This window comes from Pholcus phalangioides, unplaced genomic scaffold (assembly GCF_987345545.1).
Source record: "Pholcus phalangioides strain wild (caught in Gottingen) unplaced genomic scaffold, Ppha-v1.0 ptg000011l_1, whole genome shotgun sequence".
Lineage (NCBI taxonomy): Eukaryota > Metazoa > Arthropoda > Arachnida > Araneae > Pholcidae > Pholcus > Pholcus phalangioides.
In genome coordinates, this window is record NW_028301604.1 from 20,297,007 (window position 1) to 20,310,125 (window position 13,119).

Below are 13,119 nucleotides of genomic sequence, written 5' to 3' on the forward strand. Positions count from 1 at the left end.
GAAAGGGGGTTGACTGCACAACACTCTTGCGTACTACACAGGAAGTAGCTTCATGGCAACATCATTTGCACTTTCAGACGGTAGATAGTGCAAAATACCGATGTTATTAAATATCCCCAAAAGAACAAACACTGATAAGGAATTAAAATAAAAAAATAAAATAAAAAAACACTGATATAATTAAAATTATCGAAGGTGGTTTTAAGTGAAATATAAATAATATATCTTTGTAGCGGTTTCGAAATATCGTCAACAATATCGCTATAGAGGAGTTTATTGTAGTAATTGTAGTAAAGGATATCGTGTTGCAGTGAGGTTTTACTGTATTAGAAAAATTTGAATTAATAAAAAGACTCTTCAGTGAAATGAAATTTTATTCTCTAGAAAAAGTTTTTCAGAATTTAAACATTCGACACAAAGCACTGTTTTTTCTTTTTATCACAGTATAGGCTATTAGTGAAACAAACAACAGATTTTGTTCTTTTGTATTCCCCAATTTCTAATGAGGCTGTTGCTTCCTAAGATGTTATAGGAACAAGAGTTAACACAAGTCTCACAACTTCTCTTTTGTACTCGCTGACCACTCGCCAGATGGGGCTCTGTGCGTCTTCCAGTTTCCATTGAAATTAAACTATATATATATATATATATATATACTCGTTCAATATACAGATATATTTTTGGTAATCAAAAGAACTAGCATCCACATCGGTAAGCTCCTCCTTGAGTAAGCTGCTTACTTTGCAGTAGATCGGCTTTTTCCCATTGCAGCCGTTCCATCTCGTCGAATTTGCTAGCCTGTAAGAAACGAATGCCAGACTGAAAAAAAAAACTTTTACGTGTATAAACTCACAACATTAGGCACCTGAAAGCAGTATGGAGGCGTGGTGGGAGGAGGAGGTAATTATCTAAAAATTGTGCCTGTGACATGAAAGGTTTTGTTTGTGGTTTGTAGGCTACAAAATAGATGAAGGTTTCACAAAATATATTAAATCATGTTGAGAAGTTTTGGGATGAGCCCTCGTTAATTGCTGTATAGTATAACTTTCTTCCCCCTGCATAAACTTTCTGAAATGATGACGATAACGTTTTCAAATGATTGCTCTCTAATAACAGTTACAGTATCGTCGAGACAAAGAGTGCAGGTATACAGGGTGATAACTATCGACCGCCCAATAATTACACACGCGATTTCTTGTAAAAAACTTATAAAGAAAAGTTTTTCCGTTTTTGAATCGGACGAATATTAAAGGAGTTATAATGTTGTCAAAATTTTGTGACGTGTCATTTTCTAAGGGTCAATTACGCGCCAAACAAGTAGCGAAAGTAAATTTCTCTGCCAGCAGTGGGATTCCACTGTTTGAAAATATAAACTGAAATTCGTATTCGATCCCATTTATTTTATTTATTTATTTTTTCTTTTACGTATTCCCAAGGGATCAGCATGATCCGTCCAGGGAATTTGTTAGTAGACATCCATCACGGCCGACTAGACATTCATAATTGTTTAGTGGGCTATGCATCCATGCCCGAACCGGGGCGGAATGCGTAATTCCATACCGTACATAGGATTTTTAACATGGGATGTGCCTCAGTGGTTAAGATCACTATTGCGTCACTAAATCGTCACACCCGATCGTGACTTCGGGCCTCGATGTAATGCGCATGCGCGACATAGTTATTGGTGCGCATTTTTCCGTCGACTGTTGGTTGGCGCCAATATATTTCCTGGCAAGATTTAATGATAGATATATCTAATTTTACCAACGATCGTTATATACCAGTCGGTTTAATGGTAAGAGCATGGAATTTGTGTAATGAAGGTTGTGGGTTCGAATCCATTGAAAACCCACTCGAATTTTTTTTTTTTTTTAAATAGTGTTACCCACGGTCTGTTTTTGGAACATCTTGTTTCAACTTATCAGTTTCGCCATATTTCCGGTTGTGGTGAGAACAGAGTTGACATTTTCAGTCCGGGGGCAGAGGGCCTCCTTTAACAGCCGGAGGAGCGAAGCGACATCCGAGGGGTGAAGCCGTTTGGGGGGCCTACAGGGGCACTTATTGATAAAGTAGTCGGAAACATGTTTTTTTTTGCGTTGTGATATTATATTGTATATCATTATTATTATGATAATTATATTACTATAAATTTTTAGATCCTTGTAATATCGCGCGAGCATTCATGACGAAATACAAGCGATATCGTTAATGAATCCTGGTGTTTGGCGATAAGCTGCCAAACGTAACAGCCGTAGCTCCGAATCGGTAATGTTCGGCTCCTACGTCGCAAGATAGGTTCGGAGTCAGAATTTCCCTCAATCTTCAATGACGTAATTGTGATCTTCGCCAATGAGCGTATCCCATGTTAAAACCTAAGTACATTATGGAATTGTGCAACCGGGATTCGAACCCAGACCTGCACAGTGAGAGGCTAGCTTCCTAACCACTCGACTGCTAGGCGACTTCGACGACGAGTTCGATCATCTTCTTTCACGATTGGCGCTTTTCTCTTCGTGAAGAAGAATATAACCTTGTTATGACGTAATAACTTAGCTCACTATATCGACAAATTTATCACCAGATTTATAAAGTGTTACACAAATAAAGTGTTTGAAAAATTGTTTTCCCAAAATCAATACTTTTTGCCGAAACGTGGTAATTTGTTCTCCTTCACTATCAAGTCAAATTTTTTGAGGAAAGGTGAATACAGTGCGTATGTGTGTTAATTTTCTTTTTTGCGATCGTTATTTTACGCTGTCGTTTTAATCAGATTACATGTTAATCAATGAAAAGGGCAATATTTTTGAGCAATTTTAAAATTTCATCGAAACTGTTGCGCGTAAAAAGCTTCAATCAAGGATGTAAAAATTGTAGTTTGACAAAGGTGACTGGTGGAAACAGTAAAATAATTACAACGATTCAGTCAGAAACTTTTAATTAAACTAATTATTTTATGAATTGACATTCGAAATGCTTAGTGGTTTCGGATTTTTTTCTATTGGTTATTCATTCACATTTGCATACTAATTTATAAATGAAGATTTTTAATTTCCTTGTGACTGCAATTGATTTTTATCGGTGAAATGTTAATAAATTTACCTTTTTATAAGAAAGATTTTGACACGACTTCGAAATTTATTCCAGCTTGCATGATTCGAGCAGAATTTGGTAAATTTTTTAGATGAATTTTCATTCTGGGGCGTATTTATAGGGGGGGGGGGGCTGTTGCCGCGGGCCCCTCTTAGCAGAGACGAACTTCAGGCTCTCACCACCCTAGACACTACTAATTTTGCTGCCCCTTTGAGAGATGCTCTTATATTTCGTTTAATTTTTTTCCCCGAAAAATTATGCACTATTTTCTTAGCTTTCAATCTTCAAAATGTGAAAGCTATCACTTTATTATTTGTTTTTCTAAATATGGTTTTTAATATTTTTCATACATACACTCATAACTAAATGAGATGATATAAAAATGTTAAACTGTATTTGTTAGACTTCGTAGTAACAATTTGTAACTGTAATCGATTTCATTCACTAAGCATATAGTGTTAATCAAATTAATTGTGTCGCAGAATTACAATCAAAATCTGATTGCAACATGTAAATTTTCCAAAACTTCTGAATTGGAACTGGGGGAAAAAAATCTCATCTCAAAATTGTTAGTGATACTTTATTCATTTAAAGGGTGTCACGACCCCTGAAGTCAATTTTTCAAACATGACTTAAAAAAATATTTCATGCAATTGAAAATCAAATACAAAAAAATTTCGAGTCTCAATCGGGTTAATTTGTTTTTTCCAAATAAAGTAAAAAATTAATGAATTATACATAGTGTAAACGCGTAAACAAGAAAAACCACTGAACGCGATTTTCTGAAATTGCAGTTTTTGAGCTCATCCATAAAGATAAAAAAAAAAAAAAAAAAAACTATTCCACCAAAAAATTTTGAAACTTTGTAGGAATATTTATACGATATATGTGTTGGTAAAATGAACATCCTTAGATATCTTCATTCGTTAGAATTTTATTTATTTTTACATTATGAAAAAAAATGTATCAATTTCAAAAATCTGAATTACACATTTTATAAAATAATACTTCGCATGGGTTAATTTCTGAGGTTCATTTTATTAATATACGTGACGAGTAAACATTTCTGCATAATATTTCAGAATTTTTGAAGCAGTTGTTTTTTTTTTATCTAATCCTCAGGATGAACTAAGAAACTGCAATGTTGCACACACATACATACGAGAGAGAGAGAGAGAGAGAGAAATATACATAAAACTCTGTTTGCATCCCTCAATTTCTCTAAGGGTTCTTATTTTTATATAGTTTCAAAAACGCTAAGTTATACGTTTGGTGTGCGTGTGGTGGATTTGGCAGAATTTTGAAGTGACATCATCAATTTTTAAAGCGTTATAACTTTTTTATGGGTCAAATCAAAAAATTGAAAGCACTTTTCCATATTAGTTTTCACAAGGAATCACGTGTGTAATTATTGGGCGGTCGATGTCGCAATAATTTGGAATTGTAAAAAAACTACATCAAAAGTAACTCAAATACAGGGTGGGAAAAAAGTCCGTAGAAACTTTAAAAATGATTAAAAACCGGAAAAAAACCGAAATAAGAAACGGTTTGGAAGGTTAGCATCGCTAAGTCACGGGAATTTTTTAAAACAGGAAAAATAACTCAAAAACGGCCGATAGGTGGCGTTGGTAAGAGCGACTTCGGTGGAAATATGCAAATGAGATGGTTATAATAACTTGTGCTCCTAATCCACAAGCAGTTCACCGTTGTAAACCGTGTATGTGGACCTGCTGCACGCTGCCGTTGCTGGATTTGTGACTCGACTGAAATGTGTTATACCCTGTGGTGGTGTTCATGTGGAACACATACTGCTGTAATAAATGATTTGGAGGCATTCTGTTCGTTATTTCCGTATCTTTTCTTTGACTTGTGTACATCAGTGCCACCTATCGGCTGTTTTTTATTTTTATCCTGTCTTAAAAAATTTCCGTGACCTAGCGATGCTAACCCTGCAAACCGTTTTTTATTTCTGTTATTTTTCCGGTTTTTATGAATTTTTAAAGTTTCTACCGACTTTTTGCCCGCCTTGTACTTCATTTTTTTAATATTTCAGTTTTAATCTTACGTCGAGCTATTTAATCTGCGAATTAAAAAAAAGTGTGATCTCTTTTCTTTTCCCGTTTAGAATTGGATTTTTTCTTGGAAAGACACATGACTCACATTAGTTTTCCCCTCAAGCCACCGTGGGGTCGTGTGGGGATTGTGATGGACTCGCATCGTGAGGACCCGGGTTCGATCCACTTAGGTAGTGTTTAGTGATGCGACTACATCGATCACGAACGAGAACATAACTGGCACTTTAATAATAAACATCCGGCCTAGACATGTTGCCATAACAACCGAAACGACATTCGAATGCCATACTGTTGCCATTCCGCGACTCGTTATAATAATAATAATAATGATGGTACATTAATAACATCTTCAACAGGTAGCACAGTGGTATTCGGCTGAAGTTGTTTCCTGTGGTTTTCCAACTTGGAGGTGTGAATGTAAGCCCATCTCTCATTTAAGGGGCCATTCAAGTTTTACGTACGCAAATTTTTAGCCATTTTTGATCCCCTCCCCCCTTGTCAGCAAAATTTCGTCATCAGCTCTGCCCCTCTGTATCCTAACGCATATTGGTGGGATGAGAGACGTACACGGGGGGAGTTTCCGACGATCAAAAATTTTATTTTTTTAATGCAAAAAAAATATTTTTTTAAATTGAAACTTCGGAAGAAAGTACCTTTATATGTTATTATAATCAATTTCTCTTAATTTCAATGTTATTTGAAGGCTGTGAACTCAAAATTTATCTTTAATAAATTCATTGCGACCCACCCTCTAAGCCATATAATGATAAATCGAAATAAAGGTCCTTGGCCCGCGGACCAAATATGGCCCTGGGGTTATCTGCTGCAGCCTGCCCTTTAACCTAATTTTGTAAAATGAACTAAGCGGCACATTTACAGATCACTTAAGTGTCCCGTGGTACAATTCCAGAGCATTTAAGCGGCCCGTGGCACATTTTCAGATCACTTGAGTGACATGTGACGTAGTTTTAGAGCACTTAATTGGCCCCCAGTGCGGTTCTACATCACTCAAGTTACCCGCGGCGCATTCTCAGATTATTTAAGTGATCCGCGGCTTATAATTGCGGATCACTTGAGTGATGCGTGCCACAGTTCCAGAGCACTTAACTGGCCCGGACACATTTCCAGATCACTTGGATCCGCGAAATATTTGGAGATCACTAAAGTGGCTCTGTAGGGCACTTATCAATAGGGGGGAATGTTACTTCAAGTGCCCACAAACTATCGAAAGGTTTTTCTCGTTTTTGGTGCACCGAGTAAGATGTCATTAAAAATATTTCATATTTTCATAAAGGGTGGTTGATGACGTAAGCATTATCCAAAATCCTTTTCATCAAAAGTCAGCAAATTGGAAAACCCCCTCCTCCCATCGATGCTGATGTAATACTTGAATAGCCCCTAAACAAAAAGTCTCTTCACAGAAAGTAATCAGACCTACAACATTTAAAATTCGCGCATGATAGGAGCAGGCAAAAATAACTTTCCACGTTGTTGCCTAAGAGTTTGGATGACAGAGGGCAGCAGTTCTTGAAAGTTTGAACATACAACTAGAATTTCTCAGAAACAAACGTCATGTTAGGTACACGACATACAACGTGGAATTGGCCTTTGCTGCAGCATTTATATATACCACTTTAATTTATCTCGGTGACTAGAATCTTGCGCGAACTGTTATGTACTTGCGATACAGGTGACAGGGAGGTCGAAAGTGTTTTAAACTTTTAGGTGCTCTGCCTGTGCTCTATGTGCGTACATATTAATATAAGACTGCGTAACACAGTTAGACCTAGTATGACTATATTTCATCTATAGAAAAACGCAGGATATTGAAATACTAAATACAAGATAATTGGAGGCATTGCTGATTGTTTCCAAAAATGTAGCCAATTTTTGACAAAACTGCCTACTTAATATTAAAACAGCTATAAGAGTGCCCACTGATAGGGAGTGAAGTGTGTGTATGTACTCTTTTACTTAAAGTATTACACGGAACTCAGAATAGTGCCTGTTAATGGAAGGTGTCTGCTACGTGGAATGTCCGTTAACCCTTTTACGCACGAGCAACAACTTCAAATGATTTATAGTTGAAATACCAGAGATAAATCAGAAAAAAAACTCAGATATTTCCTCTTCCTTTCCAACTAGCCACCCTTCCCTGCACACTGTATGTAATATTAGGGCAGAGGGATTTAACTTTCATAGCCGCGACCCAAAATAAACAACAAAATCAGCTTCGCGACACCTGGAACTGTTTGTTTTTTTGTGAAATTAGAGAAACCAGTGACGCAATAAGTGCATTTATAAGAGGACTGTAAGTGGATTTGAACGACCCATCTAAGAGGCCCCTGCGCATCAAGTTTGGGTACTGACCCGCAGCTCGCTGGACCCTAGCTGTGTGTATTATTACGACGCATCTCGGAAATAACGCGAATCAACCACAAGCTTGGGTAGCTACCCATAGTTCAAGAAACTGTGGCAGCAAGTTTACTTGTACGACCTATCTTGTAAGCCCGGCAAATCAAGCTTGGGTTGGGACCTATAGCTCAAGAATCCCTAGCTGCAAGAGGATTTGTACTACCCATCTCGGACACCCCTGCGAATCAAGTTTGATTAGGATCCATAGCTCAAGAGCCCCTGGCTGTTAATGGATTTGAACGATCCATCTCGGAAGCCCTGCGACCCATAGGTTAAGAACACCCGTTCTCGAAAATTTCCGGGAAATTGGTCGGGAAATCGGGAAAATTGTTTTTCAACCTAGTTAACCCACAATATGAAATAGGAAAAAAGATGGTTGCAGATGTGTTCTGTCTGAAAATATTTCTTTCCCCATATATCCCCTTACCTATCTCTTTTTCTTTTTATTTCCTTTCTGGCTTGTTTATAATTTTTTCCTTTTTACCAAGAATGCAAGACGTATTCTACGGTAATTTCAGTTTGAATGAGACGAGGCGAGGCGTAGTATAGCCCCTGACGGGGGGGGGGGGAGGAGGTTCATAGGACATATAGGACAGCCTCAGTCCTATAATGGGCAACTAGCGGAATAAAATATTCCATGGATGTCACCAAATGGAACCGTTCTCGATTCTTGAGGGGGGGGGGAATATCCTTTTCCATTTGAAAAAAAAACGTATAGTAGAGATGTGGCAGCACTGAAAACCGCTTTTCCATATATAGAAAAAGTTGAAGCCATGCTATCGACGTTATACTTCTTAAAGTATGAAACATAAGCATAAAAAACATTAAGCACATGACTTCTGGGGAAGGAAAAAAAACTGAATTCCGTTCATAAGGTTACCAACAAAACGTCAAAGTCATGAGAGGGAACAGAACAGAGCGTGAGCTCCCTTTAAAGTATTTTTCCAGCTACTCTAATACGAGCTATCTCGCCTTTTGTACGGGAAGAGTTATATTACCTTAAAATAAAAATGCCAAAAAATGAAACTTCAAAAATAAGAATCGAAACTTGATGGCAATACGGATGTAAAACCTTATAACTACTTTAAAAATAAAGGTTAGTACATTTGCACTGTGAAACTTTTACGAAGACTCCATCTGGAATAAGTGCAATTAACGTGCTGGCCGAAAAAAATTCACTTTTTATCTAAATCCTTATATACACACCCACATATCTAGGATAGTAATTTAAATTAAATTCAGTAGCAATAAACATAAATATTTACATACATTTATGTTGTAAGTTCGATCATAACAAAGTTCCATCACATAAGAGGTGGCATTGCGTTTGAAGAGAGCGGTCCTGTCACACAATATTTCGAATACATGACAACACTCTTTATAGAGTTTAGTTATTGTTTTTGCGTTATAATAAGAGTGATCATGTTGTATAAAACAAAAAACTATTATCTAGGACAGTGTTTCCCAACCTTTTTGATGACGTGAACCCCTTTTTAGGGAAATTCAATGCATCACGGACCCCTGCAGCTAAGGTCAATTTGGAGCACCTCCCACCATGAAATCCAAAATGTGTAATGTATGTATGTAATAATGTATGCAACAATTAATTTTGCGTAATTTGCATATCATAAAAAATTGATATAATAAATTAAATTTCATAGCACTAAATGTGTCATTCATGCAGTATGGTAGTGAATGAAAATGACACCACAGACCCCCTTGCAAAATACTCACGGACCCCTGGACCACAGGTTGGGAAACACTGATCTAGAAGTTGAAAAGACTCACCCTGATTTCTCTTTGCTCACGTATTTTTCTTGCTAGCTCCATGAAGGCCTCTTGAATATTCTCATTATTCTTACAGCTGCATTCGAAATAAGGAATTTCGAAAGTTTCAGCAACCTGAGATGAAACAGATTGAACAATATATATGAAGATTGTTTCTGCGAAATGCAATAAATATCCATCCATTGCTCGATCACCAGATCTACCGTAAATGAACACGTGGGGAGCTATCTGTGATATGAATTTTAACTGCTTAAAACTTGAACGAATATTAAGGGAGTTATAACGTTTTGAAATTTTGTGACGTGTCAGTTTTGCAACTGTCAGTTACGCGCCAAACACCCAACGAAAAATTTTTTTTCCTATACAACCAATTGCCGCTAATTGAACTGAAATATTCAATCCCTTAGAAGCCAAGTTCAGTTAATTTCTTTCACGGTTGACGCTTTTTCCTCTTCGTGTAGAATCATGTTAACCTTGATACTGTATTACGTGTTTTACTCGCCCCACTATACTGACAAATTTATCACTAGATTTGTAAAGTGTTAGCCAAATTTTATCAATTTGGTAAAATTTGTTAATTAATTAATTAATTATTAATTAAAAGTTATTTACCAAAATCAGCTGAGCTACATACTTAACTAGTAACTGGGATAAATTTGCAATATATAAACAAAATTTACAAAACTTACCAAAAGGGACTGACGCTTTTGGAAAGTTATATAAATTGTGTTTAAAAAATTAGTTATAATCGCCAGTTAATATTAATGTATATAATATTTTATATTTATATGAATAGCATAAATGATTGAATTTATTTAAATATCTGTGCGTATGTTTCGTGCTGCGTCATTCAACCGTAGATGGTTAGTGGTGCTTATACGGGTTGTTCTGTTAATGGACGGATAAACTCAGAGGGTTGTTAGTAGGCATCAAGAGGAACAAAAATTGCAATGGAACATGGTGTCACAAACCACGTTGAGAGGGTGAAAATCGCGAAAAACGCATGCAGGCTCCGAGTCCAGAGGAGACGAAAGGTGGATGTCAGTTGATCGCTGAATGCGTTCGTGGGTTCGCTCATCATATCTGACGTAAGCAATGTCGCGAAACGCATGCGCTTGAGTAGGATCACGTGCTGCGGACGACGTAAATTAGTGCTATTGCGGTAGCAAGCATGTGTAGCAGTTAGTTGTCTGTTTCAATGAGTATTGTGATGGCTGACTACACGAACGAGGAATACGCTGATATGTATCTGATTTACTGCCGAGCAGATGACAATGGGCGCTTATCACAGCGGATGTACCAACAGCAATATCCGATGAGGCGTTGTCTGCGCCATACTATCTTCGCCACGATCGATCGACTACTACGGAAGGCGGGGACCTTCCACCCAGCACGGCATGATGCAGGGAGACCGCGCAATGTACGCACTCCTCAAATGGAAGAAACCGTGCTGCAACGGTTTGCTGATTCCCCGTCGACAAGTACACGAGCGGTTGCAGCTGAACGCGATGTTCAGCACACGGCGCTCCAGAATCGCGTCAGGGAATCGCTTTTACGTCGTTGTAGACTGTGTAATGACGTCATTGGCCGCCACTTCCAGCAAGTCTGGTAATAACTAATCAAATAAATTTTTTTGTAGTTATTATTGTACTTTTTGTCGTTCCAGCGTGACATCGAAACCTGCATGCGTTTTTCGTGAATTTCTCCCTCTTACCGTGGTTTGCGATACCATGTTCCATTGCAAATTTTGTTCCTCTTGATGTCTACTGACAGCCCTGAGTTTGTCGATCCATTAGTTAACAATATGTGGAAAGTATTTGATACATATGTGCAGGGCGGGACCTAGAGAGGGCGGGGAGGTCAAATAAAATAAAACATAAAATTATCGAATTTTAAAGTTGTGGGGGCGCCAAAATAATGTTTGCCCCAGGCGGAAAAAAAAAATAAATAAATAAAATAAATAAAATAAATAAATATATATATATATATATATATATATTCGTTTTTTTTCAAATATTACTTTGTAAATTCACATGTTCATCACTCCTAATGAATTATTTCATTTCTAGTGAAAATTCTTTGTTAAAACTGATGCCACTATAAGTATAATACCGGAAGAATAAAAAAAATACGAAGTACACAGGTAATAACAACAAAAATAACTAAAAATGGTATAAAGTCAGATTTCAAAGTAAGGGCGTCGGAAGTGCTTTATACCTGTGGGTGCTCAGCTTTCATTTTGGTGTGAATCTATTTATAAATCCCTTCTGGATATGCTCGGCATGTGTTGCAAAATACTATGGTTGCTGACAAGGAAGAGGTGGCGGTCTTGACAAAGCGGTGGGGGGGGGGGGCTTGGGGGTCTGGTCCTCCCCCGAAATGTGAGGAAATGACCGAAAAAAGGGAAAAAGATGGCTAAATCTATTGTTCTACACACTTTGGTCCCTCCCGAACGAAATTTCTGACTACGGGCCTGGTTCCTGATAAATTCATAGCACCCCCGATGCCACAGTTATACCTACATAGGTATATAAATTGTCCCTATTACGTATAAGAAATCATTATGAATATTTAGTTATACTGTGATCTTTGGTTTTAAAACCTCTTGTTTAAAAGGAAAAAGAAACCACGACGCGTGTTTTAGAACCAGGAACGACTGAGAACAAATACTCACTCTTCGGCCGAAAAACCTTACCTACTCTATAATGACGAATATCCACTCATATACACCCCTCTTCTCCTTTTAGCAAATCGTATCGAAAACCTGTTTCGAAATCAAGAATGTATTTGAAGAAAAAAAAAAATCCACCTTTTCTATAGAGAATAATCTCTTTTCGTCTATTTTCGCGATCGTAAATTTTCCACTTTTGGCGAATCTTTGCTAGGGAAAGAAAAAATGCGTTTCACTGAAAGAAGGAGAAAATAAAGAAACATTTTTTTCCTCTCTAGGCGTTAAGTTAAATTTCTTGAGGGTAAGGGCAAGGATTAAAAAATTGGTTTGCACAGCTTTAACTTTCTTGATTACTTTCCTTTCAGGATTACAGCATTGCTATCACCTTAAAACCACCAAGTTATACGTTTGGTGCACGTCCGGTGAATCCAGCCAGCACCTCCTAGAGATAGAAGGCCTCCACACTCAGCTTGTGACGTCAGTAAGTAGTCTATTTCCCTCAGAATATTCAGGGGAAAAAATTCCCTGCTCGTGCCAGTATCATCGTTGTGAGGAAAAGAAATGATCAGGCTCAGAATGGGCGATTTCTATGAACCGCATCCAATCACTATGCGGTATTTGTGAGATAATCGGGAAGGTTCTACGCCAAAATAAGAAGAAACGAAATAGGATGCTGTGTTTCAAAATGTGGCAAACTTGCTAGGTAGTCTGAATGGCGTTTATGGCAAACACTGCAGAGGCCTTCTATCTATAGGAGGTGCTGATCCAGCATGATTCGAAAGTGACGTCATCAATTTTTAATGCGTTATAACTCCATAATTGTTGTTCAAATAAAAAACTGAAAAACTTTTCCATATCAGTTTTTCACAAGGAATCACGTGTATAATTATTGGGCGACGGGACTCAAACATATACGCAGGAGAGGGAAGGGCATTGCATTGTTTTTTCAGAAATTATTGGCGGAGGTGGGCTCAAATGCAGGACCGTCTTAAGAGCGTCATGGGCCCTCGGGCCAAGTGAATTTTCTGAGGCCCTACTTGGCAAATTCTTGAAAAATTCAACTACTTTTCATTTTTCTGA

General features: G+C 37.5%; 1 protein-coding gene across 1 annotated transcript in view; it reads right to left on the reverse strand.

The window, feature by feature from the left end:
* Positions 1-356: 356 nt before the first annotated feature.
* Positions 357-13,119, reverse strand: part of LOC149080198 (ras-related protein Rab-8A-like) — a 33,703-nt gene continuing 20,940 nt past the window's right edge. The window contains exons 6-7 of the mRNA XM_089239245.1: positions 9,369-9,482; positions 357-798 (exon numbers count right to left, since the gene is read on the reverse strand). Of these exons, the coding sequence (XP_089095371.1) occupies positions 697-798; positions 9,369-9,482 (216 nt within the window). The 3' untranslated portion in view covers positions 357-696. The remainder of the gene's footprint in view (positions 799-9,368; positions 9,483-13,119) is intronic.